This window comes from Crotalus tigris, unplaced genomic scaffold, assembly GCF_016545835.1.
Source record: "Crotalus tigris isolate CLP2741 ecotype Arizona unplaced genomic scaffold, ASM1654583v1 scf7180000018125.1543573, whole genome shotgun sequence".
Taxonomy (NCBI): Eukaryota; Metazoa; Chordata; class Lepidosauria; order Squamata; family Viperidae; genus Crotalus; species Crotalus tigris.
This window is the reverse complement of record NW_024096837.1, coordinates 475307-488924: the sequence shown is the minus strand read 5'-3', so window position 1 is coordinate 488924 and position 13618 is coordinate 475307. Positions and strand designations below refer to the sequence as shown.

The window sequence follows — 13618 nt, the reverse complement described above, 5'->3', positions numbered from 1 at the left end:
CCTCCTTCCCACTGCCCCACCTGCCAGAGACCCCCTGGATCTCCCCGAACCCTGCCCGGCCCCCATGGCATCCCTCCCTATAAGCAACATTAAGGTGACCATGCCCACCTAGGCCACACCCACCCGGTCTTCCATGATCACCACAGCCATGCCTACCTGGCACCCGTTGATAAATAAGTGGGTTTTGGGTTGCAGTTTGGGCACTCAGTCTCTAAAAGGTTTGCCATCACTGGCTAAGGACCTGAGAATGTCCATATTCAGCATGTTTTCTAAGGAATGAGTTAATAAGCAACACTTCAGTCAGAGTAAGCTTAATTTTACATTTTAGTCACTATTAGTGCACAGATTGAGGCAGTTTATAAGAAGTTTTGTTTGTTCGTTTATTTAAAGTAGGTATTTGGCTGCCTGGGTTGTACACTGCTGCTTTGGGTGACTTACAACGGCCAAGAAAACAAGAGAAAGATTGAATGAAAACTCAGACAACCATGTTCATACCTGCTTTTCGATAGGAACAATTATTCCAGCCCTAGCATCTAGGGAAATATTCAGGTTACTAAAAACTTTCTGAAGGCCAACAAGATCAGGGCCAGCCAAACATTGGAAGAGATGTGGGCGGATCATTTCACAGGACATGGAAAAAGCATTGTTTCAGGGAAGGGACCTAAAATGTACCTACCCAAAATAATGAATGGGATTGGGTAATGTTGTTGGAAATAACCCAGTCCTGTGCCATGGAGGGCTTAAGATGATAACAACACCTTAATTGTTGGTTGAGGGAAGAAAAACAATTGCAATTGCATTCTCATAATGATCTCATTCCATCTTTTGGCTTTGTTTTGTTTTGTTTATATACTCATTGTTTAAAGGAGATCCCAGAAAAGCTATGCTGATTCGCAGTGACTAGGCTGTTCATACTATTCCATTATAAAGCACAAATCTTTCAAATATTTAGGTATCCACTTTTAATTTTCCACCAGTTAAAAACCGCACATTTTAAAAGATACAATGAGTGGTGAAAAGGCTTCCACTATTATTAGATTCATTAGTTTCATTAGTTACACATTTATAGCCAAGATGCTAAGCAATGTTCCCCCCAAAAATAAGACCTACCCTGAAAATAAGCCCTAGATTGATTTTTTAGGGTGGGCCTAATATAAGCCTTACTCCAAAATTAAACCCTAATTTATACACCCTAAAAATCAAGCTAGGGTCGGGGTGGAGCTACCCCATGGGCCCTGCACCCTCTTACCATTGCAGCCAGGCCTCCCATGTCCTGACACCTGCCTCACTGGCCCACTTGCCACCACTCACATGCATATGTCACCCCCGTCTTCCATTTCACCATCAGGGGCCTTCAGGAAATACCTTTGCAGCTGAGAATGGAGCTCTGGATTGATGAGCACAGTGCCCTGCAGCCTCCAATTCGCCATCAAAGGCCTCTATAGCCGAGAACCAAACTCCGGATTGACATGCGCAATGCCCTCTGGCAAATTGGAGGCTGGGAAGCATCATGCACATCAATCCGGAGTTCCATTCTCAACTGCGGAGGAATTTCCTGAAGGCCCCTGATGGTAAAATGGAGGCGGGGGGCGATACACGTGTCAATCCAAAGCTCAGTTATTGGCTACAAAGGCCTTTCCTGAAGACCTCTGAGGGTGAATTGGAGGCTGGGGGCGGAGTGCCGCACATGTCAATCTTAAGCTCCATTCTCAGCTGCAGAGGCATTTCCTGAAGGCCCTTGACGGTGAAATGGAGGCCAGGGAGCACTGTGTGCGTCAATGCAGAGCTTGGTTCTCAGCTGCCAGAGGCCTTTCCTGAAGGCACTGACAGCAAAATGGAGACAAGGAGATGCATGCGATCAGTGGCAAGCAGCTGCAGTGGAATTGGGCTGGCTTGGCGGGGCTGTCGGTGTTGCCACTGCGAGGTGAGACCATGGAAAAGACATCCCCCAAAAATAAGACCTGGTGCCTCTTTTGGAGGCAAAAAAATAAAATAAGATCAGATTGTATTTTCAGGGAAACACAATAGATAATGGGCTAGATGTAATTCCATTAAAATTTATGAGAATCATGTTTTAAGTTTTTAAATTTATACCAAACATATTTCTTTGACTTATATTGGTTTTGCTTCTGTGGAGACTCACCTGAGAATTTGACATTGGATATAGACCAGAGGTGTCCAACCTTGGCAACTGTAAGACTTATGGACTTCAACTCCCAGAATTGCCCTGCTGGGACACCCTGATGTAGATGATAAAACAAGTGTGTACTGTGGATCCCTGATCTAATTTATTCTCTGAGGTGTCTCCTGTTGCAGCCTCTTAATTCAATCTTTGTTAACCAGAGAAAGATCTCTTGGGGGTTATACAAAGTGGTGGAAGGATACTTCCAAAACTTTCAACTGTTGCTATGAGAATTTCTGCAAATAGATGATTTGATGTTATATTTTTCTAACATAATCTCTGCCTCAGGTGATGGGTGTCGATACTGGCAAATTTAATACCTTATTCTCAAAGATGTTGAAGAGGAGTTTTAATAACTTTTCATATTCAGAGCCCCTAACTATATCATCCACTTTATCTTGAGTTGATGTATCAGTGAGGTGGGTGGCATAGAATTTTATTTAATAAATAAAAATAAAAATCTTAGCAGATTGGTTTATCAACATTTCTAAAATTGATAAATTGGGCTCAGTTGCAAGTACAGGTAGTCCTTGACCTACAACTGTTCATTTAGTGACCATTTGAAGTTACAACTGCACTGAAAAATGTAACTTATGACAATTTTTCACATTTATGACTGTTGTAGCATCCTTGTGGTCATGTGATTTACATTCAGATGCTTGACAACTGGTTCATACCGGTATTTATGACAGCTGTCACGTGATCCTCTTTTGCAACCTTTTTACAAACCAAGTCAATGGGGAAGCCAGATTCACTTAACAACTATGTTACTAAACAATTGTAGTGGTTCACTTAACAAATGTGGCAAGAAAAGTTGAAAATGGGGCAAAACTCCCTTAACAAATTTCTCACTCAGCAACATAATTTTGAACAATTGTAGTCGTAACTTGAGGACTACCTGTACTTTCAGAAGATGCTGGGTTTGAATCATACTTACATGAATATTAAGAAAATATTTATTGTTTTCTAGGGAATATGCATTTTTTTATTTTTTACTATACTGTACATTCAAAGAATAAATGAATTAAAAAATTGTGCAGTTGCAAAATATCTAAACTTTGTTGGAATTATTTAAACATTACATGTTTATGAAAATACTGCCTTTTTATAGATGGCAAATTTGGTGATATTCCTCCTACATGTAATAAAATTTTGCTGAAAACTAAAATTTTGGTTCAACTGTTCCAATATCCTGTGTAAGCAGTACATGTAGAGTGATAATAATGGGGTTTTCATTTAGTGGAAATTAATGATCATATGTTCGATTTTCTATTTTCAAATGTTGGGGAATATGTGGAAAATAAAAGATCAATGTTATGCTTAGTATTTAGAAAAGGAAAATAAAGATTATCAAAATGAAATTCCATCTTTTATCGATATCCCAATTTAATACAGAGGTAAAGTAATTTGCTGGCAAAAAAACCCACCTATATTTCAATCATATTATAATTTATTTGCAACATCTTATACCTTTATAAACACAATATATATTTAAATATTTATTGTTACCTATCTGATTAAAATCCATATATGAAGGCAAAATAAATGTGAATGTTGATTTAAAATACCACAATAGCCTTGTATTGTTGATGAAGTGAATATAAGCCAAGTGTGATGATTTTTGCCCTATGTTGCAATATATGTCTGTGTATTGTTTAGTGATAGTTTCATTAATGTATATTGCATTCTAAATAATTTATATTCTGTAACAAACATAAGTTACTCATTAAATGTACTTGAAATGTACTTTGTAGCAAGTGAACGATTGGTGGTACTCATGACATCAACAATGATTTTATGTAACGCAAAAGGTAAATAATGCCTGTAGGCAATAAAATAAAATAATATAGGTGATGATGATAATGAGACAAAATCTCTTGAAATGTTTTGCAGCAGGATGAATGTTTTATTATTTTTCACGAGAGAGCAAAGATAGTAAAGTATCTTTGTAAAATTAGTAGGTAAAGATAGTAAGGAATAAAATTAGTAAAATTATGTGAAATTTGATTTTAGTCAGTTTTCATTTTATGTTTGAATGTCCTGTCAACTGAAAAGATGGCTGATCTTTTTATTATTCATATTATAATTAAACATCTTTGGATTCAATTTATGTTTTTTAAGTGAATTATTACCTACTCACCATCTGTTTCACTTGAGTATAGTATTAACTTCAATTTATTCTTCTGACAGTGGATAGCTCCCTGAATAATTTCATATTTATGAAGTGAATTTGGCAAAATATGAATTTTTTCACGAATATTAAGTTTATACACAGACACATACCTACATGCATAAACCATAATGGTTTAATGCTTGATAACTGAAATACCAAGAGATTTTTAAATCTAGTATTGCAATGGTTTTGCTGCAAGCCTAATCTAATTATTTATTCAAACTAAAAATAAGATGTAGTTTAGATGACATTAGTCTGTTATATTGCAGTTTTAAATATATCAGGATTTAGACATTATCATTACCATATCAAAATTATACAAACAACATTGTCATTGCATTTGTTTTTTTCACCTAAATGTTTCTATGATATTTAAAATGTCTTCATAGTCTGCTATTAATAGTTTGAAGATCTAAAATCTAAGATTTTAATGGCTATTGAGATTTTCTATGTAAAAATAGTTTCTATATGCTACAAAATTATATTGATTGGCTTCAGGTGGTTTACTGCATTTTCCAGTTTGTTACGTTTTCTTTTATACTTGATATTTTTGTTTGTTTGTTTAATAGTATTACTACCTTTTAAAATTGTTAATAGAAGTAAGGATCCAGGTAGTTGTTATTGTCAGTTTCTCTGGATTCGTGATCATGACTGTTATCTTGTTCTTCATGAAAATCTTCTGCTTCTTCAAATTCTTCTGGAGTTAGAAATCTTCGGAACACAGGGGTTCTCAGTTGTGTTTGCTGATCTTTGCTAATTTTTTGTTCTCCATAATAAATGCTACGCACAAGTGGAAAGCAGAAGAATGCATAGGTGCTGATTGGAGCTGTAAGCTTATTTTGGTCCACTCGTATGTAAGTTAAATGTTTGAGGTTCAGCGGATCAATAGTAGGACACATTAAAGTAACATTCATGACTGTAAAAAGACAAAAACAATGTTTATTAAAGTAAATAGGTTCTTGCAAGATATTCCAAAGTAATGTTTTCCTGTTATGAGAACAAAACCAATAACCAGAAAGCTTCTATCATTGTTGATTTACTTAAACTGAAATTGGTTTTTTTTTTTTCAGTCTCCACCATTCTGTTAATCTAGATTCCTCAATCATTGATATGGGACAAAAACCCAGCATCAAATAAAATCTAAACTAAGGGTTTGAGAAATTATGGCCATTTTTTTTAGCATAACAGATCCTAAGGATTTGGCATGCTTGTGTATCTTTTAATCAAAAGGCTAATTGCAACATGGGAAATTAATTGGGTCGTAATTCCTACATGTTTTCTTCCCATATCTAAATATGCTAGTTAAAATTCCATATGGTTGCTAGCTAATTTAGTACCACATGCATTTAGTATAAGAACCTTTTAAAAACTAATTCACTAATACACATATTGTAGTGTATTAAATATATTTCAAGTAAAGGTAAATGTTAGAAAAACTACATTTATAAAAGCAATTAACTAACCTTCTATTTCATTATCTTCTAAGTATAAATGTTGTAGGGTTCTTGGAATATAGAAAATTTGTTTCAATTTGTTGTGCCCAAGATTAAGTTCCAGAAGATTAGAGAGCATAAAAGCATTATAAGGAATTTCTTCAAGATTATTGTGTGACATTCTTAAAACAGTAAGATTTGAAAGCTTGTGGAAGTAATTATCTGGAATGGAAGAAATGGAATTATTTTCAAGTGAAAGATACATCAGTGAAGGTGGTGGATCTGGAAGCACAGACTGTAGCTTGTTGTTACAAAGGTTAATCTGCATTAGGTTTCTCATACTTGAAAAGTCTATTCCTTTGAGCTGGGAATCCTCAAGATAATTATTACAGAGGTCAAGCATTGTTAAATGTATTAAACCTTCAAAGGCTTTGCTGTCTGACTTGGAAATTTGATTGAAACCCAGGATCAACCTTTCTAAGCTTCCAGGTAATGGGAATGGAATTTCTTCTAGCTGATTATACTCTAAATGAAGTTGTATGAGGTTTGCGAGTTTGACGAATACATCATTGTCAATCTTATGAGACTTGATTTTGTTGTGGCTAAGATTAATTTCTTTCAAAGCTGTGGCATTAACAAAGGATTCCAGAGGCACAGATTCAATCTCATTATGCTGCAGATAAAGTTGTTGGATGTGAGCAGGAATCTTTGGTATTGTCAGAAGCTTGCGATGATCACAGTACATGGATGCTGGGAAAGTAGATGGACAGAAGCATTCTTTTGCACACTCAGCAGGTATGGTGGAGTATGGAATGTTATATTCTACATGAGGAATTTGATGAAAAATAGATGGATATTCACTATCTACTTCATGTTCGTATTCATCCTCAAAATCATCACTCTCATATTGACCAAATACTGACATTTCAAAGAGAAAAAAAATAGTTAACAGTTGATTTGGTTTTGCCACATTCATTGTCTGCATGTTTATCCTGCAGAAAGAAGAAAACAAATTAAGTATATTAACATTAAAAAGTTGATAACAAAGGAAATACTGGTATTATATAATTAACAGAACAATGTTGTCTTTGTTTTGTCTAGGAGCTAACACTTCTACATATTTAAGATTTAAAATCATCCTAAGTTTGGAATTAAAATTCTTTTTTCTGTTTGCATTTAGCTTGCATGAGTACAACATTCAGTAGACTTAGCTAAACACTGTAGCATTAAAAAGATTTGTTAGTGCTTAGTGGCATACAAAAGATAAGGCACATATATTTACCTTATTTTAGGACTCTGTATATACATTTTCCCATTGTCTATTTTGATCTCTTCCTTCAGTTGAAATTATCCAATATGAATGTTCAACTTAATAGCATAAATTATTATATTTCATATTGTAAACATTGGTGTTAACTTAATAAGACATTGATTACTGTGGTTCCATTGGAATTTCTTTGCCAGTGAAAAATGGCTAATGCTTTAAAGCAGGCATGTCAAACTTGTGATGTTGTGCTACGTATTGCGATTTTTTTCCCTATTGCCAGCAATGGGGTGGGCGCGGTTTCAGTATGATGCAGTTTGACATGCGTGTTTTAAAGTATAATATGGCAATCCTCTGGCTTCAAAGACAAACGCTGCATGCAGTTCATCTCTGGACCTGTTGGTGGCTCTGCAGCCCAATCTGAAAGCACAGAGTCTAGCACATCATGTCAGCCTTCCCAGGTAAGCCAGACAGGAAATACGACTACTGGAACTAATTCTACTTTTTTATGAAGTTATGTGAACAGAACCTTGCAGGTCTAAAACTAGAAACTTTCTGCCATCACTTTTAACCATTTGAGCAATTGGGGTAGGTCCTCCCTAACTCTTAAGCCACTGGGGACTCCTACTTCACTTGTCTGTTGGTTTCCTAGACAGCATCTCTTCCACAAGGTCATCCACACATTCCCTTACAATTGTTTCTGCAGTCTGATTTGCTTCCCTTTTATAGAGAGCCACATTGTAGAAAAACACATACATCATGGAGTGGTTTCTTCCCTATCATTAGGGATTTTCAACTAGAGGCTAGATATGAATGAAAGTGAATCTATGGGTCCCTGGATAATGTTGCAGGATCCAATCTGGGTCAGTCACCGAGACCAGAGGTTTTTGTCTTCCGAGCTTTCCTACTGGAGCTGGAGCCCACCCTCAGGGAACTTCTCTCTAGCAGAGTGTGTGCTTTGGGCTGTTCTGTGTGTGATATTTATATTGTGCCTGGTTGTGTGCAGCTTTTTAGTTGTTGATTGAGGTGTTGATGACTGGCTATTAAGTTATTGGCTGTTGCTTAGTAATGTATTTTTTTAGTAAAAAAAGTATTAGCAATTTATTTAAGCATAAGAATGAAAAGACATAGAATTAATTGGGAAACCTAGATAAATATCGTTCCTTAGATTCAGAAGTAAAAGAAATTGTTTTTTCTTTAACTGTCCTTCCATTTAAAATAAGTTGTTATTATCCTATAAAACAAATTGAAAGAACTATTGCAGTATAATTACCACTGACAGTAAAAATATTATTACTTGTTAGTCTCATAAACTGAGTAAAAAATTAATTGATTGTTTCCAGTAAATTTGGGGAAAGAGAATGCATAATGATGGCCAAAACAGCAACCATAGCTAACAGACTAAATATTATACAAGAATTGTGTTCTATAAATCAGTAAATGTCAAGTCAAGATCAATATTTACAAGTTGAAATTTTGCATATATGATATCGAGCACCAATACTTGCTTATATATGAAGTATAAGACTTTGTTGCCTGACAATGTTAGTGTTAGATGATAAATCAACACAGAAAACATGTAAAAATAATCTAAACAGGTAATAATTTATGCCTAATTCAGATAATAGATTTGTTTGATATTCAAGCAAATTCCCAAATAAAAAAAACAAGAGCAAAAGTTTCTAAGCAGAACTGATTGAGGATAAAGATATATTCATTTATAAACATTCACTTATATTGAATAAATTCTGTTCCATGCAATTGTAGGTAAATGAAGTATACTCTTTCATATTTGTAAATCAGAACAGGCTCTAAACCTTCTGTTATAAAAGTTTATAATATGTATTTCATGTATCCTGAGACTTAGGAAATATTTTCGCTGGCATTGTTTTCCTTTTCTTCTTACCTAGATTTTTTGTTTATTGAATTCATTTTAATCACATTATTGAGAAAATTAAATATTTACTTTGATTTTCAAAAAATGAAATGCTTTACCAAAAGAATTGGAAAAGTGCAACATTGATTTAAGAATATGAACCATTAGATCTGAGTATAAACCACTAAATGAAGTCATTGACTCTTAAATAATAGGCTAATAGCTTTCAGTAAGTTATCTTTATAACTAAAGCAGTATCCTGTATTAGATGAGTGAACCAACACAAACAACACATGTTCCTGTATACTTCACCTTCTGAAGTATATTCCTGTTCTCTCCAAAGTCTGTTCTGGAAGCAGCTGAGCAATAGGCGGACTTCCTGGAATAATGGCTTAAGAGAACTGGAAAAATAGCGGTGTCATAGTGCTGCAACCGAACACTAGGCAGCAGATTCAGATCTACATTAGTGCTGGCACAGGAGAAGATAGGATTCCATCTAACTAACTTTTAGGAAATTTGCAGTATTGTTTTCTTTTACTGTTGTTCAATCTGTTTTCTACCAAACCTATGAAAAATAATCTTAAGAAGTCTTTTATCTTAAGAAGTCTCCATACATTGTTCTTAATTCATGCAAAAGTCAGACAAATTTACAAAGGATTTATGTTTATTATAAGGTACATCCTTTTAAAAGTTATATGTTATTAAAAATAACATTATATAAGTAGATAAATTGGATTTGAAATGTAGTAATTGAAGGAACATTACCACAGAGTTAATAGAAGTTTTAAAAACAAATAATTTCCTACCTGAAGATAATTTGGTAGTTTTCTGCCAATGAATATACCAGGGATTCTAGAAGGTGATGCCCTCAAGGTATAAGAGTTATCTTGTAGATATAAGCATTTCATGAAGTATAATTTGCTGCAAAAGGTTCTGGAGAATGAAGTATTCCTTGTTGAACAGAATAGATTATACAAGTAAGGGTGTAATTTTACTCTGGTGAAATTATGTGGCTTAACTCTCCTTCTCTAATTTTTGGTTTGAGGTGTGGTAGGAATTTCCTTCACTTGAGGGGATGGTTGAACATTATTTTTAGCATTGACCATCAAACTATGCTTGCTTCCTTGTCAGTACCGGTTCTTATGTTCATTCGATTGTTTACTCAATGAAAATCCAAGAAAAATATATTAGTATTCAATCTTTTGCAAGGGCATTTAATGTTCATATTTTAAAATGGTCAAATATTTAACATTCCAGTTGAGTTTTATAGCTCTTACAAACAAGATGATTTTTTTCTGTTTCATGTCAGTTGTAACATAACTGGAACTTATTTTGTGAAAATACAAGTAACAGCTGACATAATTGAATGTGTTGACAGTGTAATTCTATGTATACTTTTCGGACACTAAGTAAAACTTATTTCATAATAATGTTTAGCCTTCAGTTCTAATCTTAATTTCAGAAGTGGATGTTAAGTAAATTAATCATTATTAAGTTTCTATACCACTTATATTTGTCTGTCTGTCCATCTGTCCTGGATGCATAAGCCGCTTCAGTCAGAACTGGCTTGAATGGAATATAATTTCTCATCTATAATTCAGAATAAAACAAAAGCAGAATACAAAATACAACTGATAAAATGACATATATGAGACCATAGGAATAAATCACACTCAAGCAAGCTATAGTTAAAATAGCTTCCATTGCTAGAGAGAACAATTGTTCCACCACCACCACCCCAAGGCCATTAGCAAAAGGGAAGAGGCAATTTGAATGTCCCAGGAGCTGCTATTCCAATGGAGGGGGTAGCAATAAAGAAAGCATCCATCTACAATCTATGAGTGATAGGGCATGAAGAGAGCCTATCCTACTTAAGATAGGCAGGTCTTATTGAGAATGTCCAGTCCCATAGATATCCAAGTCCCGAACTATGAAGGATTTGAAAGATGTTAAGCAACACCTTGAATGGCTCCCAGAAGCCAATTGCTAGCCATCTTAACTCCCAAAGCGCCAGTGTTATATGGGCACATTGAGGGGCACTATGATTGAGCTATGCATTGTGGATCAGGTTCCAAATGGCCTTCAAGGATAGTTCTGTGAAGAATGCATTGCAGTAATGCAACTGAATAACTAAAGCCACAGTAATTGTGAATACAGCCTTCTTTTTGAGGAGATGGCATAACTTATATAATTTTATAGAAATTGTCATAATATAAAATACAAATGAAATAAAGATAATAGGGAAATGAGAGAAGGAAAGGAAGGGAAAGAGAAGTATGGGGTCAGGGAAAAAGAAAACATCTTTAATTAAAACAGTTAATATAGCCATCTCAGTTTTTCTATCCATTCTTGCATTTTGGGGTTATTATACCTAACCATTTTTGTGCATAAATAATTTTTGCTGCAATAAGCAAATACAGTAACAAAATTCTAGAAGTTTTTTTCAAATGCCTTGTCCATCGGGGGGGTATAACTGACATAGTATATATATGATACAAAGACTTTTAAATAGAATATTGAGATGAAACCAGAACTCTTTTTATTGGGACTGATGGATAGTCAATTAAAAACACTTATGGGAGACTGGTTTTCTATATGATAACTGTAGCAAGATTATTATTTGCACAAAGATAGAGAAATGTTGAAATATCCACAATAGAAGAGTGGATTGCGAAGATGGTAGAATTAGCTGGTTAGGGAACAGAGCAACAAGTACCTTTATAAGAGCCTCAAAATCTTCTATGAACTGTTTGCTGAAAATGGGGGACAAAAGTGAAATTGAGATTTCTGAATTTGATGATTGAAAAAAAGTGGAAAAAGGGGCTGAAAGGATTATTGTTGTATCAAGGAAGGAGGAGGGATAATGAGTATTTTTGCAGCCACTGTTAAGAAGGACAGAAATTGCTTCATTAGGAGGAAACTTATTACTTCTTTATATAATAGAACTAACAATGTTTTTGAATTTGCCAAATGTACCCAAAATTTTCTTACACCAACTGTGATGCAAACAAAGCATATCTCACTGAGCACTCTGTCTATATTTGAGAGAAACAAACTGAAATATATCCAAATACATAGAAAAACTCCCTAATAATTACCTTCTGGTTTGTACTCTGTATTAATTACAGTTCATGTTGGAAAATTTTTGTATACCACAGCAGAATCTTGGCGGTTTTAACTTCGAGTGGACAGTCTGATACAGCTGATTCATTAATCGGCTAGCCACCTAGGAAAGCGCCTCTGGATGACACTGAGCAGATGGAATGGTGTTGTTGAATAGGAACAAAATCTACATTACTGCATTATCTTTACATTGGGCCTGTGAAGGCTATATTCCAAAAATTGAGTGATGATGTTCATGAGGAAAGTTGAAAGCAAAAATTATTAACTTTAAATTCAAATTTAGTTATATTATTTAAAATGATATACCACAATTGTTCTTGCATGTATTTAAAAAAATTTCCTTTATGTCTCATTGCATTATAATTTACCAGCAATTTCCAAAGCAGCTTTGGGGTCCATACATAAAGCTTTGAGGGGCTTCATGTTGTTCTGGATATTAGATTACAAAACTCCATGTAGGTAGAGTTTTGTACATTGACCCAAATTGGTCTGCATCCAATTGACTTTGCGTCCTTTAATTGCTTGAATGTAAACTAGAGATCAAATTGCCAACATACGCTGGATCATGGAGAAAACTAGGGAGTTCCAGAAAAACATCTACTTCTGCTTTGACTATGCTAAAGCCTTTGATTGTGTGGATCACAACAAATTGTGGCAAGTTCTTAAAGAGATGGGAATATCAGACCATCTTATTTATCTCTTGAGAAACCTATATGCGGGTCAAGAAGCAACAGTGAGAACTGGACACAGAACCACTGATTGGTTCAAAATTGGGAAAGGAGTCCGGCAAGGCTGTATACTGTCGCCTTTCCTATTTAACTTATATGCAGAGCACATCATGAGAAAGGCAGGGCTAGATTAATCAAAAGTTGAAATTAAGTTTGCCGGGAGAAATATCAACAACCTAAGATATGCAGATGATACCACTCTAATGGCAGAAAGTGAAGAGGAACTAAATAGTCTCTTGATGCGGGTGAAGAAGGAGAGTGCAAAAGTTGGCTTGAAACTCACATTAAGAAAACCAAAATCATGGCATCCGGCCCTCTCAATTCCTGGCAAATAGATGGGGAAGAAATGGAGGTAGTGACAAATTTTATTTTCCTGGGCTCCAAGATCACCTCAGATGGGGACTGCAGCCAAGAAATTAAAAGACGCTTGCTCCTGGGGAGGAAAGCTATGGCAAATCTAGACAGCATACTAAAAAGCAGAGACATCACCCTGCCAACAAAAGTGCGTATAGTCCAGGCCATGGTTTTCCCAGTTGCAATGTATGGCTGTGAAAGTTGGACCATAAGAAAGGCTGAGCATCAAAGAATTGAGGCCTTTGAACTATGGTGCTGGAGAAGACTCCTGCGAGTCCCTTGGACTGCAAGGCGTTCAAACCGGTCAGTCCTAGAAGAGATCAACCCCGACTGCTCTTTAGAAGGCCAGATCCTGAAGTTGAAACTCAAATACTTTGGCCACCTAATGAGAAGGAAGGACTCACTGGAGAAGGGCCTAATGCTGGGAAAGATTAAGGGCAATAGAAGAAGGGGACGACAGAGAATGAAGTGGCTGGATGGAGTCA

General features: G+C 35.3%; 2 protein-coding genes across 11 annotated transcripts in view; one reads left to right on the top strand and one right to left on the bottom strand.

Moving 5' to 3' along the window:
- The window catches only part of LOC120310144 (centromere protein P), a 181284-nt gene that overhangs the window by 59984 nt on the left and 107682 nt on the right, over positions 1-13618 (top strand). The window lies entirely within an intron of this gene.
- Positions 3644-9904, bottom strand: OMD (osteomodulin). 3 transcript variants are annotated; one of them, XM_039348226.1, is made up of 3 exons: positions 9735-9904; positions 5819-6780; positions 3644-5271 (listed from the first exon to the last, which is right to left on the bottom strand). In XM_039348226.1, exons 2-3 carry the CDS (start codon positions 6771-6773, stop codon positions 4946-4948), a joined length of 1281 nt encoding a protein of 426 aa, XP_039204160.1. In that variant the 5' UTR covers positions 6774-6780; positions 9735-9904; the 3' UTR covers positions 3644-4945. The 3 variants fall into 3 exon arrangements, with proteins under 3 accessions (XP_039204160.1, XP_039204159.1, XP_039204158.1); XM_039348225.1 differs by lacking the exon at positions 9735-9904 and adding an exon at positions 9241-9342; XM_039348224.1 differs by lacking the exon at positions 9735-9904 and adding an exon at positions 7071-7185.

Coding starts and splice junctions, on each gene's coding strand:
- OMD (XM_039348224.1), bottom strand. CDS start 7,096: ATGTATATACAGAGTCCTAAAATAAG. Junction 6,781..7,070: donor ATACAGAGTCCTAAAATAAG/GTAAATATATGT, acceptor TTCTTTCTGCAG/GATAAACATGCAGACAATGA. Junction 5,272..5,818: donor AGAAGATAATGAAATAGAAG/GTTAGTTAATTG, acceptor GTCTTTTTACAG/TCATGAATGTTACTTTAATG.